Here is a 23,592-nt window from a genome sequence, read left to right as displayed (position 1 = left end):
TGTTACTTTATTATAATAATATAAAGTAACATTATTATTATTTATTTATTCCAGCCAACTTAGGAAATATCAAAATATTTCTTGAATTATTCATAAAATCCAAATCTGGACTCAAAACTGAATTCCGATTGAAGCACTGTGATCATTGATGTTGCCTGAGTCTTGCAGGCCAACTGACAGTTTCTCTTAAAATGTAGAGACTCACCTTGAAAAATAGGAACCTCTCTCCAAACACCTATAACTATTCAAAAGGATCTTGCTCTGTCCCCTGGTCCCTTGGGTGGTCACCCTGTCAACTGCCAGTTCTCCCTAAAAAATAGGAGACCTCCCTAAAAAGTAAGAACTGCCATCTGAAGGTCCAAAACAGCTTACAAAGCCCCTGCAAAGCTCCATGACCCTTAGAATGAGTCCCCTAACCATACCGTTGACCTACGGGAACTTGAATGATAGGTCAACCCCTGCTCATCTCTTGTTGCCTAGAAAGGGGACATTACAGGAGGGTGCATAAAATTTTGAATATCCCATCTCAGGAATGGTAGACTATAATTTCCCCTTTTTGAATTGAGTTAAGTCGATAGGATCCATAACCTATTTGTATTCCTTGTAGGCTAAAGGGAGGTAATGTAGGAGAATAAAATAATAGTAATTTGTAAGTGCTCAAAAGTGCCTAATTTATAACATTAACAAAGGGATGATTTATAATTATTACTACCTTGGGCAAAAAGACAAATAAAAAACACAAAGTGAAAATATTGAATATTCAAATAAAATAAATGTTAATTACCTAAAAGGTAATTAATAATCAAAGAAGAGAGTTGAATATTTCGAAAAAAATAAAAAAATAATTTTTAATTAAGGTTGCTTGATAAAAAGCACAAAAAGAAAATATTGGTGAAAAATCATATCATTCTGTCATTGCACAATTTCCAGAAACCCTTGTGGAGAATTTCGTTTTAGTATTTCTATCTTGAGAACGAAACTTTTATTGGAACCCCATGAATTGGAAGGCGACAATATTCTGGTTTTTTACAGGTTGCTTCACACAGAGGTCAAGTTTAGATGTGCAGGAATTTTCGAATAATTTTAGATTGTTTGCAGATCAAAGAATAAAATAAAAAAGTACGTTAAAATTCATTGGTTTAGTAGATCTAATTATAAGAGATTAGATTTCCACAGTCCATTATGATTGTTGATTTGTTTTTGGATTCCATTGTGTAAGCTATTGTTTGCATCAATGTTTCAGATCATACTCAATGATCCTTCATTAGGATGAGAGAGCTAAGAGCTATAGTCTTTTAGTCCCACATTAGGCAAACCAAGAGGAGTAGGGCCAGGTCAATATATTGACCAGCTTATTCTATTTTCATCCTATAGCTCTCAGCTCTCTCATCCTGATTATGGATCATTGAGTATGATCCAAAAGGTTGATGCAAACAAAAGCTTACACAACGGAATCCAGAACAAAGCAACAGATCTGATTATTCTAGAATTAAAAGAATAAGCTGGTCAATATATTGACCTAGCCCTACTCAAGGGCATAGTGTAACATTCTTGGTAGCCCTACTCAAGGGCATAGTGTAACATTTTTGCCTAATGGATGTGAAATTAAAAAGGATGGAAAATTAATTGCAAATGCATATAGGACAGCAAATAATTTATATATTCTAAATGAAATAGGCAATGAAACTTGTAATTTGGTACAAGAAAATGAGAGTTGGTTGTGGCACAAAAGACTAGGGCATCTTAACTTTGACAATCTTGTGAAAATCAGTAAGGAGGCAGTGAGAGATATGCCAAGAATTACAAAGCCATCAAACATTATTTGTAAACAATGCCAACTTGGGAAACAAACCTGAGCAAGTTTCAAATCTAAAGAATACTCATCATCAAAACCTTTAGAACTCATACATACAGATTTATGTGGACCAACCAGAACAAAAAGCTTGCATGGAGAAAGATATTTTATACTGCTAATAGATTACTATTCCAGGATGACTTGGGTTGCCTTCCTAAAAGAAAAATCAGAGGCTCTTGAAAAATTTAAAGCCTTCAAAGAACTAGTTGAAAATGAGATGGATGCAAAAATAAAATGCCTTAGATCAGATCGAGAAGGAGAATTCACCTCCAATGAGTTTGAAGATTTTTGTATAAAACATGGTATAAGAAGACAATTTTCAGCAGCAAGAACTCCACAACAAAATGGAGTTGTGGAAAGAAAAAACAAGACTTTCCAAGAAATGGCAAGAGCCATGTTAAATGAATCCAAGATAGCTGACACTTTTTGGAAGGAAGCTGTTCACACAACTGTTTACATCTTGAACAGGGCTCAAATTAGGGTGAACAATGACAAAACACCTTATAAATTATGGAAACGAAGGGCTGTCACTGTTGAATATTTCAGAATTTTTGGTAGCACATGTTACCTTAGAAGGGATGAAGAGGATTTGGGCAAATTTGATGCTAGATCAAATGAGGGAATCTTTCTTGGATATTCCACAAAAAACAAGGCATATAAATGTTACAATAAAAGGCTTCACAAATTAGTTGAAAGTGCCAATGTAAACGTTGATGAAGGGAAACCATTTGAGAAGATTGTAGAAGATCAATCTAAGGAACAAATTGAGGAAGAAGAGTCAAAGGAGGAAACTGAAAATGAGGAGCAAGCACAAAATAAAACTCCATCTATAACACCTTCCAAGACACCATCAAAGGCATCATAAAAAACTCTATCAAAGTTTGTTCAAAGAAATCATCCAGAAGACTTGGTAATTGGAGACTTGCCAATACTACAGAGCTTGCTCATTTTTGCCTTATCTCTAAGGTAGAACCAAAGGACTTTAATGAAGCATGTGAAGACAAATGTTGGATAAAAGCTATGATTGAGTTGGATGAAATTGAAAAGAACAAAACATGGGAACTTGTTCCAAGACCCAAAGACAATAATGTTATTGGAACCAAGTGGGTTTTCAGAAATAAGATGAATGAAGATGGTGAAATTACTAGGAACAAAGCAAGGCTTGTGTGCAAAGGCTATGCACAAGTGGAAGGAATCAATTTTGAAAAAACATTTGCTCCAGTTGCAAGATTAGAAGCCATTGGAATGTTTTTAGCTCTTGCAAGTCACAAAGGGTTTAAAGTCTACCAAATGGATGTCAAATCAGCTTTTCTAAATGGAGATTTAGAAGAAGTATATATTGAACAACTTCAAGGGTTCATTCTATTAGATCAAAAGGACCATGTGTGCAGATTGAAAAAGGCTCTCTATGACCTTAAGCAAGCCTCTAGAGCATGGTACTCTAGATTAGACAAGTACCTTCAAGAGCAAGGATTCAAAAGAGGAGTAGTAGACAGTAACTTGTACTTCAAGAATGAAGGTAATGATTTGTTGATAGTAGTTGTTTATGTAGATGATATTATTTTTGGTGGTAGCAAAGATAAGATGTGTGAAGATTTTGCCTCTAACATGCAAAAAGAATTCGAAATGTCTATGCTTGGAGAGCTTTCTTTCTTTTTAGGGTTGCAGATTGCACAGTCAAGTGAAGGAATATTTCTTTCACAAACAAAATATATTAAGGAAATGTTGAAGAAATTCATAATGGAAGACTGCCACCCTATGAGTACCCCCATGGTCACAGGTTGCAAGCTTAGTAGAGAAGATGAATCTTCTGATGCATATCAAACCCAATATAGATCCATGATAGGTAGCCTTCTATATGTAATAGCTACAAGGCTTGATATTATGCAGGTTGTTGGTGTAGTTGCACGGTATCAAGCAGCACCAAAGGAAACACATGTGCAAGCAGTGAAAAGAATCTTCAAGTACTTAAAAGGTACTATGGATTTTGGATTGTGGTCTCCAAAGGGTGATGATTTCACTCTCAAAGCATACACAAAAGCAGATTGGGCAGGCAATATTGATGATAGAAAAAGCACCAGTGGAGGGGCTTTCTACCTTGGCAACAATATTGTGTCTTGGCTCAGCAAGAAACAAGCTTCAGTTTCTCTATCCACTGTAGAGGAGGAGTATATTGTAGCAGCAGCATGTTGTACCCAAGTGCTTTGGATGAAACAAACCTTATAGGATATTGAGGTTAAGTTTGATCATCCTATCTCCATATATTGTGACAATACAAGTGCCATTAACATATCCAAGAACCCAGCTATGCATTCCTGGACAAAGCACATACCAATCAAATTTCATTTTCTAAGGGAACAGGTTCTTGAGCAGCAAGTAAGGTTGGATTATGTCCCAACCAAGGAGCAGAGACCAGCTATTTTTACAAAGCCTCTTCCAAAAGAGACTTTTGAGTACCTAAGGGAGAAGTTGGGAGTAATATCACTCTCATGTTTTCATTAAATGCTTCCTATGAAGCATTCATTCAGGAGGAGCAGATTACTAACAGCAGAAGAGACAGGGGAGCATTGCTCATTTTCATTAAGAGGTTGCCATCAATGACAAAGGGGGAGAATGATGGAAAATTGTCACTGATGTCAAAGAAGGTTCTATGCTTAGTATACCTTGATGGATTTGTGGCAAACATACAGATTGAAGAAGAAAAGTTTGACAATGACATACACAGTGATTTCAGTCCCAGAATAGAACATAATAGTAAGGGATGATGAAATAAGGAACAATATCAAACTAATGCCTATGATACCAAGACATTATTCCATTTTTTATTACGAAATGCTACAAAAAAATAAGTAAATAAATATATAAATTTTGCGGTTTAAATTAGAAATAGATTCAGATATATAATTATAAATTATATACAATTTGTGTGCACACACACAGATATACAACTCATGATTATATATACATATACAGATCTAATATATATCTGAAAGCAGATACAGTGCGACAGTAATGTGTTTAACAATGATTGACTGTTACATCAGATTCGACAATATTCACCAGAAATGGAAATGCCTAGCTCATAATACAACGAAATACCTTGATTCATTGTGAGAACAGTATGGCAAATCTCAGCATAGGAGTTTTGGTAAGTTGTCTAAAAGATGATAGATGATCAGCACAAATATCTCTAATCATTTGCCAAATTGGAGTGATATTTAAAGAACAGAGCAATTCATAAAGAATGATATATATAAATCACTGTATCAAACTCATAGTGTTGGCGATGTTCAAAAACCCGATAATAATCAACATAATGAAAACGGTGTGCATATGTCTTACACAATTGACTCATCAAAATGGAACGCTGACATGGCAAAGAAGTATGTTTGACTACATCATTAAGGATGCAGTCAACAAATAAATCGTGATCTATAATGATCCGATTGCTATATCATTTCAAGACAGAGGGTCGTGATCAAATAAAACACAACAAAGGTTGTCAAAGAAAAGTTCAAATAAGCTTTACCAAATAAACAATGTTTTTTTAATAGATTATGATCGGTGGAACCGGGAGTATACATATACAAACATAATATAATCAATAAATTATATTAATCAAAACATAACTGATAGTTACAAATTGGTTTACTAAAGGGAAATGATCACGACTTTGGTTCTTTTTCAAAGAGTTGTAACCTCTTTGAATGGCTACGTAGAAATATATATGGTGTCGATGAAAGCAAAAAAAAGGTGTGCAAGTGTGTTAATAAATTCAGGTGGATTATAATATTTAGAAGACTTGTGTGCAAAATGAAAGAATTTTGAAAAATAATTCCAGACAAAAGAACACTTGTGGAATATGATGCAGAAACTATAAATAAAAGGAAGGGAGATCCTGGGAGTATATATGTATACATATATGCTGTCAAAATAATATTTGTATACACTTGGAAATGAGAGGTGGATAATACTGAAAGTATAAAGAGAGCCATGTAATATTCCCTTAATTTTTTGTTTTTGTTTTTTGGCAATAAGAATTACAAGACAAACACCATAACCCGTTAAGGTTAGAGAAATAATCCAAACTAATTTAAGGGAACCCTTCCACCTTTTGTTCACTGAGAGTCCAATCTGGGAGGGTGAGAGCATACGGTGTTCCAAGGATCGTTAGATGCCAATAACTGAAAATTACAATGCACGGGCGACAAGCCAGCCCCTTCTGCTTATCCAGCAGGAAAGAAACTAAACTTCATGGCGGTAAACCAGCCAAGGGAAACAACAAGAAACTAGAATTCAATCACTCTACCATATTTCAGCGGGAGGACATTACATAAAGCTATCACTCGACCACTTATTCAGTGGGAGGACTAAGTTACAAATACCAAAAAATAGGCGGCAAGCCTGCCTCTTCCACTTGTTCAGCGGGAATGCTTAGAATTCAGAAATTGGTTGATAGGACTACTATTCAACCTTACAAAATATAGGAATGATAGAATAGAAGAGAATGTTGAATCACAGAATATAGTATCACCAAACCAGCTCAACACCAACTTCCTAAAGTCTGATACAAATAACAGCAGGCTGGAAATGCATAACCAGCATCACTGAATCACAATAAAATGCTCATATCTCACTTAAATCTCCTTCAGATCACCCCAAATCATTCTCAAACTGACACTAAGAACCAAGCAATTAAGAACAAACTGAAATAGAGCTCCTAAACACCCCAAAATACCAAACACACAACCCAATGCACTCCCAAAAACCCACGCCAAAGCTGGAAAGTACGATTTGCAATATAAAAACAAATACTCCAAATTAAAGGCTGCAAACTTACAAATCACATCACCTATAGCATAGAAGTTGTTCAAGCCAATACCCAGAATGATAGGTCGTACAGGCAGGGAGGTAGGATTGAAACTTCACTTCAGCCACACAGGAATCAGCAACACAGAAAATTACAGCAGCAACCCAACTTCCTCAAATCCTCTCATGCAAACCCCAAGAACACCACGAAATCCACACAATAGAGCCTTAGCTAGGAGTGATATCTCACACTCGAAACTGCAAATGAAAAGTCTAGGAGGTTTTCACCCTCGAAGAAGCCTGGAATCAATCCGACAACATAACATTATATTTTCTTTTGATGATCAAATGAGAGGCCAAGCATTTGTATAAATAGGTTCCCAAGACTGAAATTCAAATTCAAATGCCTCCAAATTCTTCCTCAAATTTGCATTTCATTTCCCCCATGGTGGACCCAAGAATGGCGCCATACCCAAGTCGAAAACACACAAAATAAAGTCCCTAGAAGACCATGATTTTTGGCATGAAAGTATACTTTGTCAAATAAAATAAAGTCCCCTCATTCACACAAAATAATTCGCCTAGGCAGACTTAGGAAAAAAATCATATTATGCACAATTCCCAATAACAATAATCAGTAATAAAATAATTAAATATGAAACCTTAGGATAAGGAAATAATATTTAATTAAATAACATATAACTCCAATACTGATTATCACAAAATCAAGGATGAAGCTGAGCAATGAAGACCACTGAATTGTGTTGGATCGGGACCATATCGAAGACTGCAAAAAATAGAAATGCCCAAACTGCCACTTACGAAAAATAGTAAGTCATTAAATACTGCTCCGACAATCATGATCTTCGCACCCAGAGAAAGAGCTTGGAAAGCTCAGTAAGACTACACCATCCCGACAGCCAAACCCTAACTTACTAAAAATAGTAAGATCACATTTCACGAAAGAGTCAACTGCATGTTATGCCACACTGGAGTCCATGGAGAACCTAGAAGGAAACCACAAGCAGAACTGAAGAATTCCCTCCTAACTAACGCTAACAAGCTCTAGCAGAACTCCATAGAAGATGAAAACCCTAATTCTCCTTTCCACATAGCCTACGGGTCTACGGAATAGGCCAATGGACCACTGAATGCATCATCACTAAGAAGGGGACAATACAAGCCATAAGAAGATTAAGTACAAATTTATGTGAAACTGTGAAAGGACCAGTTATATGTATATGAGCAGAATACAAACAATTTATGAAGAGTCTATGAACAGATTTATGAAAAAGATTATCTAGTAATATTCATCACAATAGATTGGAGGAGTATTTGTAACAAAGTTTCTCTTGAAGTTGGTGCTTCTTATTCAAATGTTGGTGCCTTGTTTCAGATTGGGAAGTAGGTGCTTCTTGTGGGTTGGTACTCACAAATCAGTTTAGGGAGTTGGTGCTTCCTGTGGGTTATTGTTAAAGAATTCCATTAAACATTTATCAACCGTGGTTTTTTCCGTCATTGGGTTTCCACGAAAAAAATATTTTTGTTCTTTGTGTTCCTTGCAAATGTGTATGGTTATTTGAGTAGTAGCATTGTTTCAGTTTATTTTAAGTGAAAATTAAATAATATACTGATTCACCCCCTCCCCCCGCTCAGTATATTTGGGTGCTCTTCAAGTTGTGATCGACAAGCACCTAATTTTAGGTGTATTTTGCAGATGTAGTTTCACAATAATTGTGCACAACATGTATTTGTTTCTGGATTACATGAAGGTGTTTAGGTTCACCACACAGAGCATGTTGCAATCAGTAAAACACCAGTGATATGAAACACATTTTGAGTTCATTGGAATCTCATGAATTAAATGTATAAAGTACATGACCACAAATCCATTGACTAAAAACTAGAGAAAAGAAAGAAGAAGAAACAAAAATCTAAATTGTATTAACTATGCAAATGTATTGATTTCCAATCCTACAGAGGGTCACATTTCCACATATATTAATGGTTTTTTTGGCAAGGAATTCAAAAAATCTTCCCTTCAAGCCATCCATATAAGATATATTCAAATATTATTTTTCGATAAGAGAACATTTTGCAAAATAAAAGTTTTATTTTGTTTGAATTTATAAAGGACAAATTGCTCTCCTTGTCAATCCTCATTCATACATATTTGCTTTGTGGCAATACCATGGTCTTCATTAGCTACAAGTAACATTCTTATAGTCATTATTTGACCAGCAAGATGAGTTCAAACATTCATTGGATCTCTTCTGAACCCTGAGCAATTACAATGATCTTGTCCATGTCTAAACTGCTTTTTATATCAGCCAGTTCAGGTTTCTCTGATATTCTTGCCTTCTAAGTTTAGCTAGTTCCTTGTGCAGCATGTTCTCTTTACCTTTTTGTATCTTGTAGATCTTCGCTGAGTTTCAATTAGCCTTTGGTCCTTCATACAATTAGGTACCTAGATGTGGTCAAGCATCTTCAAGCTCCTTTGCCTTTGGTTCTTTTAGAAAGCTCTTAATCCAAGTCTTCATCACGCCCCAAAATATCTTATAGCCATTTCACTAAACTTTGCAAACACATAAAAACAAAGCATTAGAAATCATTTAAAATGGGTTTTCAATCAGTACTACAAATTTAAATTTCAGGTATAAGAAAGCAATTTAAGCCTTATTATGGATCTGCAAATAACAAGACAAGCTTATATTTTGCAAATTTACCTTATTTCCATGTCCTTGGAGTAGATTAGACTAGACCTTATGTTGCTCTCCAAACGTAGGCTTGATCATTTGTTTATATCTATGTTACCCTAAGATTCCGGGATAGGGACGATAGGGGATGGTGGGACGCGTTTCCAGGACGGCAAATTTTTTTGCCAAATTTGGGGACGGCGGGGGACAGCAAAGGGGATGGCTATATAAAATATATAGGAAAATTTTGTATGTTCATATGAAAACATGTTCATATGAAAACATGTATAAAGCATGCATATATACATTATATTCATATGAAAACATGGATATAGCATGTGTATGATACTATGAAAACATTTTAGAATGTAAATTCTGAACATACAACATTGTTAATACTCGATATGCAATTATGCATTCATAATTCAAAATTTCAATTCATTCACATTGTCAATATGCATATCATAATAGATATTAAAGTAATAACGTACAAAATGTTAGTCCCGCATGGTAGGTGAATTGGCTTGGGCCGTGGGTTTGCTCCCCATTGGTCTCGGGTTCGATTCCCTGCCAAGTTATCCTGGCGGCTGGGGACTGCGGGCGGACTCATCTGCCTCCAGAGGACTAGTCTCGCCTCGTCTCGCCTCTCCTCTGACCCCAACTTGGCTCCCATAAGTCCAAGGTAAGGCGGGGTTGGTCGCTGGGATGAGACGTGGGGATACCTCTGGGTTACCAAAAAAATAAAAAAAAATAACGTACAAAATGTCAAAATGCCCAAAGGCTACACTGATGCCTTATAGTTTCATTGTCAATTACAATATGAAAATTAAAATAGCACTAATGAATTAATATTTAATTATTTTGATTTCCTATTTATTATTTATTATTTATTAATTTTAAATTTTAAAATGTTTACCAATTAATTTAACAATTTAATATTTTCTATTTATAATATGAATTAATTTTAAACGTTTGATATGAATTAAATTTTAATAAATTTAAAATTTAATTAATGTTGCCTCTTAATTTTTTTAATAACAATTTGAATTAATAGGGGCCCATATTAGAAAAATAAAAAAATAAAAATTGAAAATATGACTTTTTATTTTTTAAATATTTTTAAGTCTTAGATGTGGGGGACGTCTTGCCATCCCCGAGACGGATTGGGGACGTCTCAGTCGTCCCTGGGACATACAGATGTCCCCTCTAAATTATTGGCAATTTGGGGACGAGGGGGAAATGTCCCTTGGTCGTCCCCAAGTCCATGAAACGTCCCCAGGACTGGGACGGGGGTTTTTAGGCTGGGGACGCGTCCCTGGGCTACATAGGTTTATATTCATGGCCGTGATTATCATGAGCCCTATGATTGTTCAATTCAAGCTCCATTGTTATCTTTGTGGTCATATTCATTACAAGAGCCCCATCGTTGCCTATATTAGTTTCAAATTTAGCCTCAAACGTTGGTATGTAGACCCTAGGTCAACCCCTGCTCATGAAGATGATAGTAGCACACATAGCTAGGCAGATGTTTACCCTAAACTCACAGTTTTTGACAATATAGACAGGCATATATATGAAGATACATTTATTTCTATAGAATTATACTGCTGATTTACCCTTGAATCCCTATATACTATTGTACTCTAAAACCTAATAGAGCCTTGGACAGCCTATGAACCCATGAATAAATCTCTACATATGGGGAAATGGGACAAACTGTTCTTGAGATAAGAAAACATGCACCTTAAAATGGCTAACTCCTTATGCAACATCCCACTGCATGCCAAACATATAGAACTCTTGATAATGTAGGCCAAGATGGGCAAAAGCAAGTTTGAAATGGTGAAAAATGTGCCTTAATGGGTGTGTGCCCATCAAGTCCTTTGCACATAGAATGTCAGTTAAAAGTTAAAACCCAATGTACAAAGGGGAGTGGTGGCAAGATTTGGAAGGTGAATCAAACAATGGGTGCATAGGCCTTTTGAGATCAATGGAGTGTAAGTTCGTGGTCAATCCGATATGATTAATGCTTGAATTAGCTGTTGGAACTCCTTTGCCCACTAGCTGATGAGAGATAGACATGTGCACCAGTAGGCCCATGCCATGAGTGGAAAAGCAAGGTGACAAGAGGCAACTACACATGGTTGTTGAATAATATATAGGTGACAGTAAATTAGAGGTCTATGCAATGAAAGTCAACCACCTCATGTCATGATAGACTTTGTGATATGTGGTAAGTTGAATGGTTACTAGCCATGTAAACACTATCATGTGGACCATACTGACACAATGACCAATAAAGAAAATAACAAATGAAATGATTGATAAGGCTTGTTTGCTACATTGCAAGGGGGTGGGGTAGCTTAAGTTGCAAGACTAGTTGTCTAAGTCAATGCTTTGATTAACACAAAGAACCAAGGTTTAATTTAAACTGCCAAATGGTTTAAAGGAAATGCTCGCATGTCTTAGGTTTCAAGGATGAACATAAAAGCCAAGAGTAAATCAACCATGGATAGAGCACACTAGGTGTTAAAAGGTAAAACCATTAGATTTGCAAGAATAGGGAGAGAAATTCGCCATTGTGGCAATCAATTGATTACCTAGGATAACACAAAGACCTAACTCAAATGTATATGGACTTAAATCATGTCAGCCTCGCTATACCCATGATGTTGAAGCAAGTTGGCACATGTAGACCTCTAAGTTCACCATATCTGTGAACAAATGCAACTACTATCCAATGACCTAACAAGCACTATTGGACCACAAGAAAAGCAATTAAGGAACATGAGGTCTTTGAACAAGATGGGGATCACAATTTAAAGCGAAACACAAATTGAATACAAGGGACCCCAACTCTAAAGGCATAGGTTTGCATTGTGGAGGCCACAATAGGGTCCCTCCTTTGTGTTTGGCCCCAATTAACACTTGGATTCACAAATTAAAAAACCATAATTATCACAAGATGTACAAAATTCAACAAAGAATTCAGAACACAACTAATAAGTGATAATGCAACGCCAATAGTTCAATCCCAAATTTTAAAGATAAATCATAATGGTTTATATGAGAGTAGCATCAATTTGTATTGAGATTGGCTCAACAAACCAAAAGTATAAAGGTAATTCAATTAGTTGAGTTTTATTTAGAAAAGGAAAAATCACAAATTTTCCATCTAGCATAGCCCATTTATTTTTTTATTTTTTAAAACTAGGGCATGGGCCTTCACAACACATGCCATTTTTTATATTTTTACCACTTTTAACCAAGCTCCAAATTCTTCAAAAAATGCATTTTTAGGGTTAGGTTTTGTTTCAGTTTTTTTAATTTAATCTTAAAAGGAAATTCTTGCGGGTCCTCATTGGGTGGCCCTAGGCCTATCCATTAAGCTCAGGTATGTCTGAACATACCTAGGCTGAATGACCAGGCTTAAGGTTGGACATTGTTAAGACTAAATTCAAATCCAAACCAAGATCAAAACCCAACCCAGATCAGTATAGATTGAGCAGGGGTTCTTGATGAACTCAATATCATAGATTCAATGCAAGGAATCCAAAAAAGATTGAAAACCCAATACATTAAGTTCAAGGGGACCTTTGCAATGCTTTAGACCTGTGTTACTGGTTTGTAGGGGTAGGAGGTCTAGTCCCAGACTAGTTTGAACCCAATTTGTGGTTCGGGTTTGGTCTAGTGTGGGTTTGGATAGGGTTCCAACCCTAGCCCGTGGGTTTGACCCTAGAAAACTCGAGACATACTTGGTCCTTAGAAACACCATTTTTCCAAATTTGACGAGTTTGAATTTTTTTTGAATTATTTTATTTATTTTCAATTCCAAAAAGGTCATTCCCCCTCCCCCCCCACCCTAATTTATGGAAGAAGCAGCTAAACTCCACACAAAACGGCTCAATGTACAGTTTCCAAAAATCTCAAAACACAACCAATTTTTGCAAAATTTTCAGGAGTTAAATCTTCATGCTCTGCATCCTCATTGCTGTTAAACCATAAAAAATCCGATGAAAAATATGTTTTGCAGATCTAGAGGGTTTTTTGGAGTGCCATTTTGTGTGGAGATTAGCCTATACCATTTATGCCATATAAAACTTCTAAAAGGCAAAATCAAACTCATTTTTCATATTGTGAATGAAAAACAAAAATATTATCCTCCATTGTTGAGCTTATTTTTTCGCTTTCCATTCCATGAATAGAGTTGAAGATTGATCGTTGAATGCTCCAAGCTGGTTGTTGTGCTATTCTTATGCATTTGCAAGTGTTGGTTTGTTGTCAAGGAGATCGTAGAGGAAGATTTTTTTAAAAGAGGTAGGTTTTTTTAAGTTATTGTTTTTTTTCCTTGCATTTTTCTTACAAATGAACTCTTGTTTGTTTTGAAGTTTTTTCCTTTTGGCTTGTTTTGAATGTGTTGTTTATTGAATTTCTTGTCTTAAGTATTATGATGGCAACCCTTTCTATCTCTGTGAACCAACCCCACTTCAAAATAGACCCAAACTTGCCCCTTTGGAAATATATTGAAATGGTACAACAGCTTTGAGGTGGTGGAGATTATGTTTGGATATGTAGTCATTGTAAAGTTAGATATTCGAGCTCATACAATCAAGTGAAAGGCCATTCGTGTAGGTTCCCTGGACAAGGCATCAAATTTTGCCTACGTAGACCAGGCCCAAATGATAAAGGCCTTCCAAATGAAGTAGTCTCGGCATATATTAAAGAGCAAGAAAACATAGACCAAGTATTAGAGGGTAAATCAAATCACCCTTTGCTAAACAAAGGATCTCAAGACATGAAACCCCCTCCACCACCTTCTTATTTTGAACCTATAAAGAGCCATCCATTTTTGTCCATATCTGAAAAAGAATCTCTGATTACACATAGAGATCAAAGGGATCATTAGAAAAAGCATTTCAAAACCAGTCTAGGGAGATTGCTGATCAAGGCATAGCAAGATGTGTCTATGCGAATGGACTAACATTCAATGTTCACTCACCATATTGGCAAAAAATGGTGAAATCAATTAATGAGGCTCCAAAAGGGTATAAGGACCTTGGTTTTGAAAAGGTGCATAGCATCTTATTGGATAGAGATGTGAAACTGTAGAGGACTCCTTAAAGCCCGTAGGGGATTCACGGATTGAAATAGCGGTGTCCATTTTTTATGGATGGAAAGATGCAAAAATTCAGCCATTGATCAATGTTATTGTAGTGTCCCTTAAAGGGGCAATGTTTTTGAGAGTAATGGATTGTGAAGGAAAATTGAAGGATGGTTCATTCTTTGTCAATCCATTGAAGAAGTGGGCCCTCAAAATGTTGTGCATCTTATAATAAACAATGCCAAAAACTAAAGTTGTTGGATTATTGGTTGAGGAACGTTATTCATACATGTTTTTGGGCACCTTGTGTTGTCCACTCCCTCAACCTAATGCTACAAAAAATTAGCACCAAAATTGATTGGATCAATTAGGTGTATGTTGAGGCCCAAGAGATCCAAATGTTCGTCACCAGCCACCATATGTCAAAAGGCATATTTAGAACATTCTTGGAATTGGAACTGGTGAAGGTAAGTTGAATAATAAATATGTTTCAATTTAGTAAACTTGTTAATTGTATTTTAACTTCTTTTTTTTATTATTATTAAAAATGTTGCTGAGACTTGTTTTGCCTCCAACACAATTGTGATAAGACTTATGAAGGTTTGTGAGGTTCTTTTTGACATGATAATTGATCCAAATTGGTCCATACAGAGGCAATCTATCAGTTCAAGGGCAGCAAAGGTTAAGAAAATGATCCTAGATGACATTTTGTGGGGTTGTGTTGAGTATCTTCTCAGTTTCATTGAGCCCATATTGAGCATGATCTGTTATACCAACATGAATAGGTCTTCTTTGGGTGAGATATATGATTGGCATCGACTTAATGATTGAGAAGATGAAAGTCATCATAAATGCAAAAGAGAAAGATCTTAAATAAAAATTCTTCAAAGAACTACACCACATCATTGTAGAGAGATGGAACAAAATGACCACTTCGGTGCATCTTCTTGCCTTTGCTTTGAGTCTCAATTATTATACTTCTCAGCTCTTTTCTGTTGCCATAAGAGTTGCCCCATATAGAGTCTTGAAGTTACTCAAGGTACAATGCAACACTTTGTAGACTCTTTGTTGAGTGTGACATTGGGGATGCAATGAAGGTGAGTTTATGATTTTGCATGCTCTAATGATTGTCGTCTTGATGCTCCTTAGGCCAAGTATATGGTTGATGCTCATAGTTGGTGGTACTTCCATGGTGAAACATGCATGCACCTACAACCTCTTGTGATCAAAATTTTATCACAAGGAAGTTTTATAAAAAGAAATCTAGTTATCTTTTAAGTCCTATTTATATTTCAATTGCTTAATTTAAGTTTACAATTGAATTTTTAAATTTTGTAACTCTTAACTCTCTTTGTCTTGATGGTTGCTAGTTCATCTGCATCAAAGAGGAACTGGAGCACATACTCCTTCATCCACTCAATAAAGCGCAATAGACTATACTCAAAAAAGGCAGAGGACTTGGTGTATGTGCATTCAAACTTGCAGCTCTTTACACACAAAGAAAGTGGCTACAAAGAAGTAGGATGTCAAGCGAGAGAGTATAGACTTGGATGCTTCCATTGCCCTCAAACTTGCGGCTCCTTACACAAAGAAAGTGGCTACAAAGAAGTGGGATCTCATGCGAGAGAGTATAGACTTGGATGCTTCCATTGCCCACTTTGCTGCACTTGATGTTGATGACTATGAGCCACCTAGTGAGCTTGAGAGGCTAGTGCTAGTGGGACTATTTGTGGTTCTTCTAATTTGCCACAACATAGATCATCTAATATGGATGATGATAATGAGATTTTTAATGACCCATATGATATTTGATCAATGATGGCTGATTGAAGAGTCTTGACATTATTATTTTTTAACTTTAATATATATCATGACATTCGAGTTTGACTAATATTTGACTGTTAATATGGTGGTGTATTTTGAAGTTAAGTAATGCTACAAATATGTACATATTTCTGATTTTTACATGTTTTTGTACGGACAAACCTAACACCCAAATTTTCTTGACCGAACCTATGAATCAAACCTTCAGACCTGAAATCGAACTAGTAACTTAGCTTCAGACGAGCAAACGTCAAGCCAATATGTTCAACTGACTCTTTGAATTAAAAATAGCTGCCCTTCAAAATAAAAAAGCATTCATGTCGGCTGTACATATCAGCTAATGAGTGACATGCATCACAAATTTCTTTGTTCAATGAAGAAAGGCAATTGGGCTTGAACCGAAGGCCTTATGGATATGATGAAATACATTGACTGGTGCAGCAGAGGCACTCCATGAGCAAGAAGAGGAGTCACAATGGTTTTGTGAACTTTTTTTTGCTCAAACACCATTACGTCAGGCCATCGTGCCTTGCATGCCATCAATGATGCCATAAATGCCACCAGTGATGGCCTCACAAAACATTTCGGCATTCCCCACTTTGTTGTTGTCTGCTGCTCCTAACAGCCTAAGATTAGCCCTCTAAAACCCAAAACAGAATACACTCGTCTTCCCTAACAACAATGTCCCTTGTTCCTTGTTTGATGCCCTCTATGAAGAGTGGTAACTATTGTTCCTTTATGGATCATTTGATGTCATTTAAGCTCTAGCAAATGACCTATAGTGATCCTCTTTATGGTGCTTTTTTTGCTAACATTCACAATCTCTGCTAGTGTTGCATTCCCGCACTAACCATTGCTGTTTTAGGTTGTGCCACTTGGTTGTGCCCTACCACAAAAGAACTTCCTGTGGTCACTAGTGAAGGTAGTGTTCAAATATTTCATCACTCATATGGTGGTAATGCCACCATCTTGCTGCTCAATCATCATAACCACTGAAAGTGGAGCACCCATGTAATATCCCTTGCCACTAGTGATATAAGTTTTCAGACTTCTTGACCCTTGAAGATTTATGTCAAACACTTCGCATATGACTGATGTTAAACTTCAGATTTGCTAACTTCAAATGGCAATGATATTAATGCTTGCAAACAACTTCTAAATTGTCAAATGACCTCCTAGAATGGATATGCAATAGTTTTTGTTTTTTCCAATGCAATAAGATGAATTTAAGTGCAAAAACATTACACCTACAGCTGACTGTAATTTAGACAAACAGTTGGCATAAAGCCTTGAGACAATATACAATGAGGTGCAACCTTATTTCTGCATTTATTTATGAGATAATAGATTCATTACAATGATCAAATATTTGCCCAATGACTTAGCAACCTAGCATTGAATACTCAGAAAATCTGAAGACACATGGCAGCCATTGGATCTGCTTACAACTGAAAATTAATAAGAACTAATGGTGCCAAATGAACCTGATTATAATCGCCAAGGCTTGTGGTTGAAGAAGCAAGCAAAATCCCTTATTTTGGAGCTCTCCTAATGCCAAATCGACTGGTACTACAAATCGCCCCTGCTGCAGGTATTAAGGTCTGATAATAATTGATTATCAGCATGAGAATCTTCTTAAAACCCCTAAGAATGATCGCTGTCCTCTCCCAAGTGTAGCGCTATCACCAATTGCCAAATTCAATGCTCAAATGGGGAGATATGAGCAAAATCGTGGAAGAAGGGGGTATGGTTCGATCTGCTTCAGACTGGTATATCAGCTGCAACTTCACTCAATTCTCCTCCATAAACCTCTAACATGAATAGCCTTATGTCTTCAATAAAATCGATGCACATAAATGCCAAAATGAAAGAGCTGAAATCGCCACAACCCAATATGCTGAAGACTTCAACAAAAATCGTACACCATGAAACTGATATAAAACCCCAATTAGCTCAATATGAAGAACTGAATGTTCCTCACTCTCAAGGCAACACTTCGGAGGATCTTTCATCCCCTCAGTTATGCAGATCAAAGAGAGGTATCGTTCTCTAAGACCAAATTTGTGGACAACCCTCGTCTCCACAACCACAATACAAGAGAAGATAACAAATAACTGATGCCCAACAGAAAATCACCCCCCTCTATTTATTCTTTACATATCCCATCATAAGATTCCTTCTAGAAGATTCCCTTTTTATCCGGTAGGTACACTTTATTATTATTTTATTACACATGTTATTTTAATTGCACTTTTAAAATATTATTACATTATAATTAAAGTGCACACGTCTCACAATACATGTAATCTCCTTATTTCGCCATAAAACCAAGTAGAAATAGAATGTGAAGCCACAAATTTCTGCCAAGTGGACCCCCTAATCAGCTCCTTGGCCTACGAGGGTCAAATTATAGGCCAATCTCGTGAATGTCCACGTGCTAAGGAGAAGGAGACATTACAACCCAAATGCAACTTGACACATATTTGATTGGTTTTCACATTAAATTTTCTGAAATTGTTAATCTCTGGAGGGAAATCTTTACCGCTAGATTTAGAGGTTCTAATGGCAATTTTTTTTCAGGGAAAATGAGTAATCCTTGTTATATTTTCCAAGGAATTTGAAAATGTGTTAGATTTAATCAATGTTTTGTTTTGTATGATTGATTCATTAAGTTTTTATGGAATAACCATTGTTTGGCATGACCAAAACAGAGTTGAAATCCATTGTTTGTAGGAAAAGACCTTCCCTCTGGCATCTATCATCACCATCAAGCATCTACGAGAATTTGCAATGAGGAGAGAGATAGTGATGAATCCTTCCAAAACTTGGATACAACCTGGTGCATAAAAGTGGTATCATATCTTTAACAAAGAAGGAAATACCATGGACACAACTTTTAATTACCAGGTCAGCTCACATTAGTAAAAATCTTAGAAAGCCAACCCATGTACTTTAATACCACATGGAAACACATAAGATCGAGCAAGGTCCCCTATGCACAAAGAACACCGACACCAATATATTGAGTGTACTAAAACTTCCAGATACCCACAATAAAAGAATAGAGTGATTTGAATTGGATAAGTAAATCAAGGTAAATTTAGTTTATTTAGGTCGCATAAAAGACACCAAATAGACATTCAAATATCAACTTCGACCATATATTGAGATATGTTGATCTCATGTCATATATACAATATTATATCGTTATTATACCACACAATGCAGGTAAAACTTATATTTCAAATATAGGACATATGGTTAAGTCATTGGGTTATTAGAGCAATAACCCCATGGATCACGACATTTATTTGTTCAGATAAAAACAAGCTCACATCAACTTAGCTGCGAAACCAGAAGATGGATGATACCTAAAGAGGAGTGGGCAGATAGAAAATGTAGATATTGCATTCAAGGAGTGGTGGAGACAGGATGGCATTACATCATGGAGTGTCCAGCTTACAAGGATATCCGGATCAACTATATTGACATGGTAAATGTAAACACCTTGAGCAATCTGTTTGAAGAGGAAAAGATAACAAGAGTTGCAGATTTCTTGATCAAGTTACACAGTAGAAGATCCATGATGCAGAAGGAAACAGAGGTTTAGCAGTTACAGTATATTGGCCTTTGCATGCTTTTCTTTGCTCGCTACCCGTGGGTCCCATAAGCTGTTTGTCCTCGTGGACATTATTAATTACATTTATTCATTCATTCATTTGCACATTTGAACCTCTCCCTTGCTGGGAAAATATGTCCAAAGAAACAAGAAGTACATAAATTTTCAATAGCAGCTCCAATTGCGAGGCTCACATAATTGAGATGAATCTACACCGAAAAAATAATGTGGTACAACAAACAATTATAAAATACTCATCATATACCATGATGGATGCCAAACTATAATGAACCCTTTGTTCCTAGTTTCTAAAAATAGATTTGTTTCTTTAATTCTCGTAGTACTTAAATTACTTTTCTCGGATTATTGAAAGCTATACAGGTTTAGCAAGTTGACTGAGATTTCTGCTTCTGTTGTACAATCCTTATACAAGTTATCTTGGTTCGCTAACTATTTGTTCTCACAGGGGGAAGCTGCTGGATACGTACAGGTGGCTTCATAAAGAACAAGAAACAGATTGTGGCTATACATGGTCAGGGAACCCAGTTGGAAAGTATATTTCTTTCTTCCCAAATTTTTCTATACATTTAACAATGTTTCTGCCCCTCTTCGGTATCTGCATTTAACTCCATCTTATTTTTACCCGTGTGAGTGCCAAAGCTTGAGTTCCTGCTCAATTGCCTAGCATTCATTAACCATGGCAAAGAACAAGAATCTTTGAAATGGGCTTTTCTCACCTTGATCTTGTTAATCGTACTCTAATGAGAAGAATAGTTGTTTTTCCCCCAAGTTTTGACCAATTAGTTAAAATGAAATCCTATATATTTTTCAGATATAGAGGCAAACGGATGAGGATAGACTATTTTCTAGTGTCAGAAAAATTCAAAGATCGTGTCATTTTGAGCAAAATACATGGTCGTGGCATTGAAATGGAAGGTGATATAAATTATTTCCAGTGATTTCGAGTGTTAGAATGTAGGAATGAATTTACTTGTATTTAAAAGTTTTATCGTTTGGTATGACAACCAATGTGAAATTTTTGGCAGGATTCCTTGGAAGTGATCACTGTCCAATATCATTGGAGTTATCTCCTATGCCAGATAAAGATCAGAGTTAGTTTGCCATCGAGCTTATGGAATGTCTTAGAGAGAAAAAAATATTATATTTTGCACATTCCTTTATGTGTTTTCATATATCTAACAAATGAATTTAAGCACTTACTCTTGAGATTCAGAATTATCTGAGGAATGTCTAGGAATGTCTGTTAATATTTTTGGGTTCTGTTGGCCATTGCACGACCTATCATCGTTATCAGTTGTAGTGTGCTGTTCTTATCAACTTACAGTCAATATAAAAAAAAATTGGGATTACAACACATGCCTGTTTTTGAATTTCCCATGGTAGTATTTAATTCAATTCTGCAATTTGGGAGGGAATTTTTTTGGATTACTATTTAATTAATATAATAAATGTAATAAGTGTCATGTAGTGATGAGTACTTGTCATTTTTATATTGTAATAGAAGTAGTAAATCTAATAATATAAGTATCTAAATTTTAATTTGTTTTAACTATTATTATGTTTTAATGATAAGAATAAGAATAATTATTTGAATTAGTTGATTATTAGTCTATTTGTAAAGTTTTATGAAAGTGAAAACATAAGATTGAACTTATAATTTAGAAAAAGAAATAGTCAATATAATTTGAATTATAATTGTAAATTCAAGGTAGTGTTAGGGATATTATGATTTATTTAGAGTTTTGATTTAAGATTAGACTTCAATTAAGCTTAGGAATCTATCAAGTTCAACTACAATTAGAGTTCAATTAAAGTTAGGTCTCAATAAATGTTACTATTGAATTATGCTTCAATCAAGATCATATTATTTTATATTAACTATTATTAATATATTTTCCTATTTGTTTGTCATTCTTCCCCATTCAATGGTGTAGATTTTTCTTTTTCTATTTGTTTGTTATTTTTGGGTTTTTGCTTGATATTATTTTGTGTTCCTTTATTTGTTGTTTTTTCTCTTTTTGGTGATATGTTATTTTATTTCTTTGATTCATTTTTGCTCCCCTATGTTTTTGTGCTTCTTTTCTTCTACGTGCTCTTTCATCTTTTTAATCTACTAGGTCTGCTCACTTGCTCATTTTGCCCTAATGATGGATCATGGTGTTTGATCTAAAATGTTTTTTAATTGACAACGTAAAAATCTACACAATCGAATCCAAAAGAATAATAAACAAATCACTATGGATTGTGGAAATTTCATGAATTCAATATTTTTCTATGTTTTTTATATTTGCATATTTTTATAGTTGTGTATTTTCAATATTTCTATATTATAATAATAAAATAATAAAAACTAATATTATATTCTTATTATACTATTAAGTTGTTATTTTTATAATTAATTTTATATTAATTACTAAAACCTCAACATAGCCGTTTTATGTTCTCCTTGAATAGTTACAGGTCGTCTATAAGGGAATTTCATGGCAAGTGTTTCTAAATGATTGTGTAAAGGAAAATCAACAAATCCAATGTAATTATTACATTTACTTTTGGATAAAATAAATGATAGTAATCTTTAAAATATTTAAATAATTAAATATGTAGACATTAAATGGATAAGGGTATTTAATTTTATAATTGAAAGTATATCTTTGATATACAATGAAATGCTATCTCATTAAATTCCGATTTGAAATATATTTAATTTGTGAAAATTTATAATACACTTTTCATCCAAATAAACAATAACATAATTTGTGAAAATTTATAATAAACTTTTCATCCAAATAAACAATAACATTATTTTGTATTTCGGAACCATCAAATATACTTTTAGCTTATGAATCTATATCTTATGAAACATGAATGTGATCATACCTTGAAACTTAAATAATATATAAATTATTCTTAGCTTATGAATATATTTCTTATGAAACATTAATGTGGCCACACTTTGAAACTTAAATAATTAGAAAAATAATATATAAATTATTTAGATTATGATATCCTAGCCATTTGCTGGCTCGTGAATCCACGTCTAAAAAAACATGAGTGTGATCGCACCTTACAAATTACATATTTAAAAAAATAATGTATAAATTGTTTAAAGAATCTTCTCGAGAACTTAAGTCAAGTTGTATCATGCTTACATTTATCAACTTTGATAATAAAAATAAGATAGGGAAAATATTTAATATATAAATATTATTGTGTTTAAATTTTTTATTTTTTTTAAATATTTAGTGATTTAATTTATATAAAATTTGGTCTATTAATAAATTAATTCAATATTTAAGTATATAATTTATAAATCTTAAATATTAGAAAAAGAAAAATTAAACAATAGTATTTCAATATCTTGAAATCAATTGACCTAGATCCAAAACTTTTATTTTTTTTCTTCAAATATTTTTTAGAATTAAAGATCTCTTCATTTTCAATGTGTTTTAACAAAATATCATATTGAAAAAGTATAGTTTCTCTTTTTCTATCTTATCATTTGATATAATTTGAAATATGGTTGTAACATAAGTACTGAAAATAAGTGAACATGAACCCCACTTATTTATTATTTTCAAAAGTGGTATGATAGATAGAGAGATTAAAAAAATCACAAATAGCCTCAAGATTAAATCATCTATCCCATATGAAATTGTCTTAGTAGAAG

At 34.7% G+C, this 23,592-nt stretch overlaps 1 protein-coding gene across 2 annotated transcripts in view; it reads left to right on the top strand.

The window, feature by feature from the left end:
- Positions 1-21,298, top strand: part of LOC131035736 (DNA-(apurinic or apyrimidinic site) endonuclease) — a 242,315-nt gene extending 221,017 nt beyond the window's left edge. Inside the window, exons 7-9 of one of the 2 annotated variants that reach the window (XM_057967472.2) lie at positions 20,371-20,457; positions 20,737-20,840; positions 20,951-21,298. In XM_057967472.2, the coding sequence (XP_057823455.1) occupies positions 20,371-20,457; positions 20,737-20,840; positions 20,951-21,021 (262 nt within the window). In that variant the 3' untranslated portion in view covers positions 21,022-21,298. Of the gene's footprint in view, positions 1-15,831; positions 16,280-20,370; positions 20,458-20,736; positions 20,841-20,950 lie in introns of those variants that run through there. The other variant, XM_057967471.2, reaches the window with a different exon arrangement.
- The last annotated feature ends 2,294 nt before the right edge of the window (positions 21,299-23,592 follow it).

Source organism: Cryptomeria japonica, chromosome 3, assembly GCF_030272615.1.
Source record: "Cryptomeria japonica chromosome 3, Sugi_1.0, whole genome shotgun sequence".
NCBI lineage: Eukaryota > Viridiplantae > Streptophyta > Pinopsida > Cupressales > Cupressaceae > Cryptomeria > Cryptomeria japonica.
Note: the sequence above shows the minus strand (reverse complement) of the source record. Positions and strands in the feature narration are given on the sequence as shown.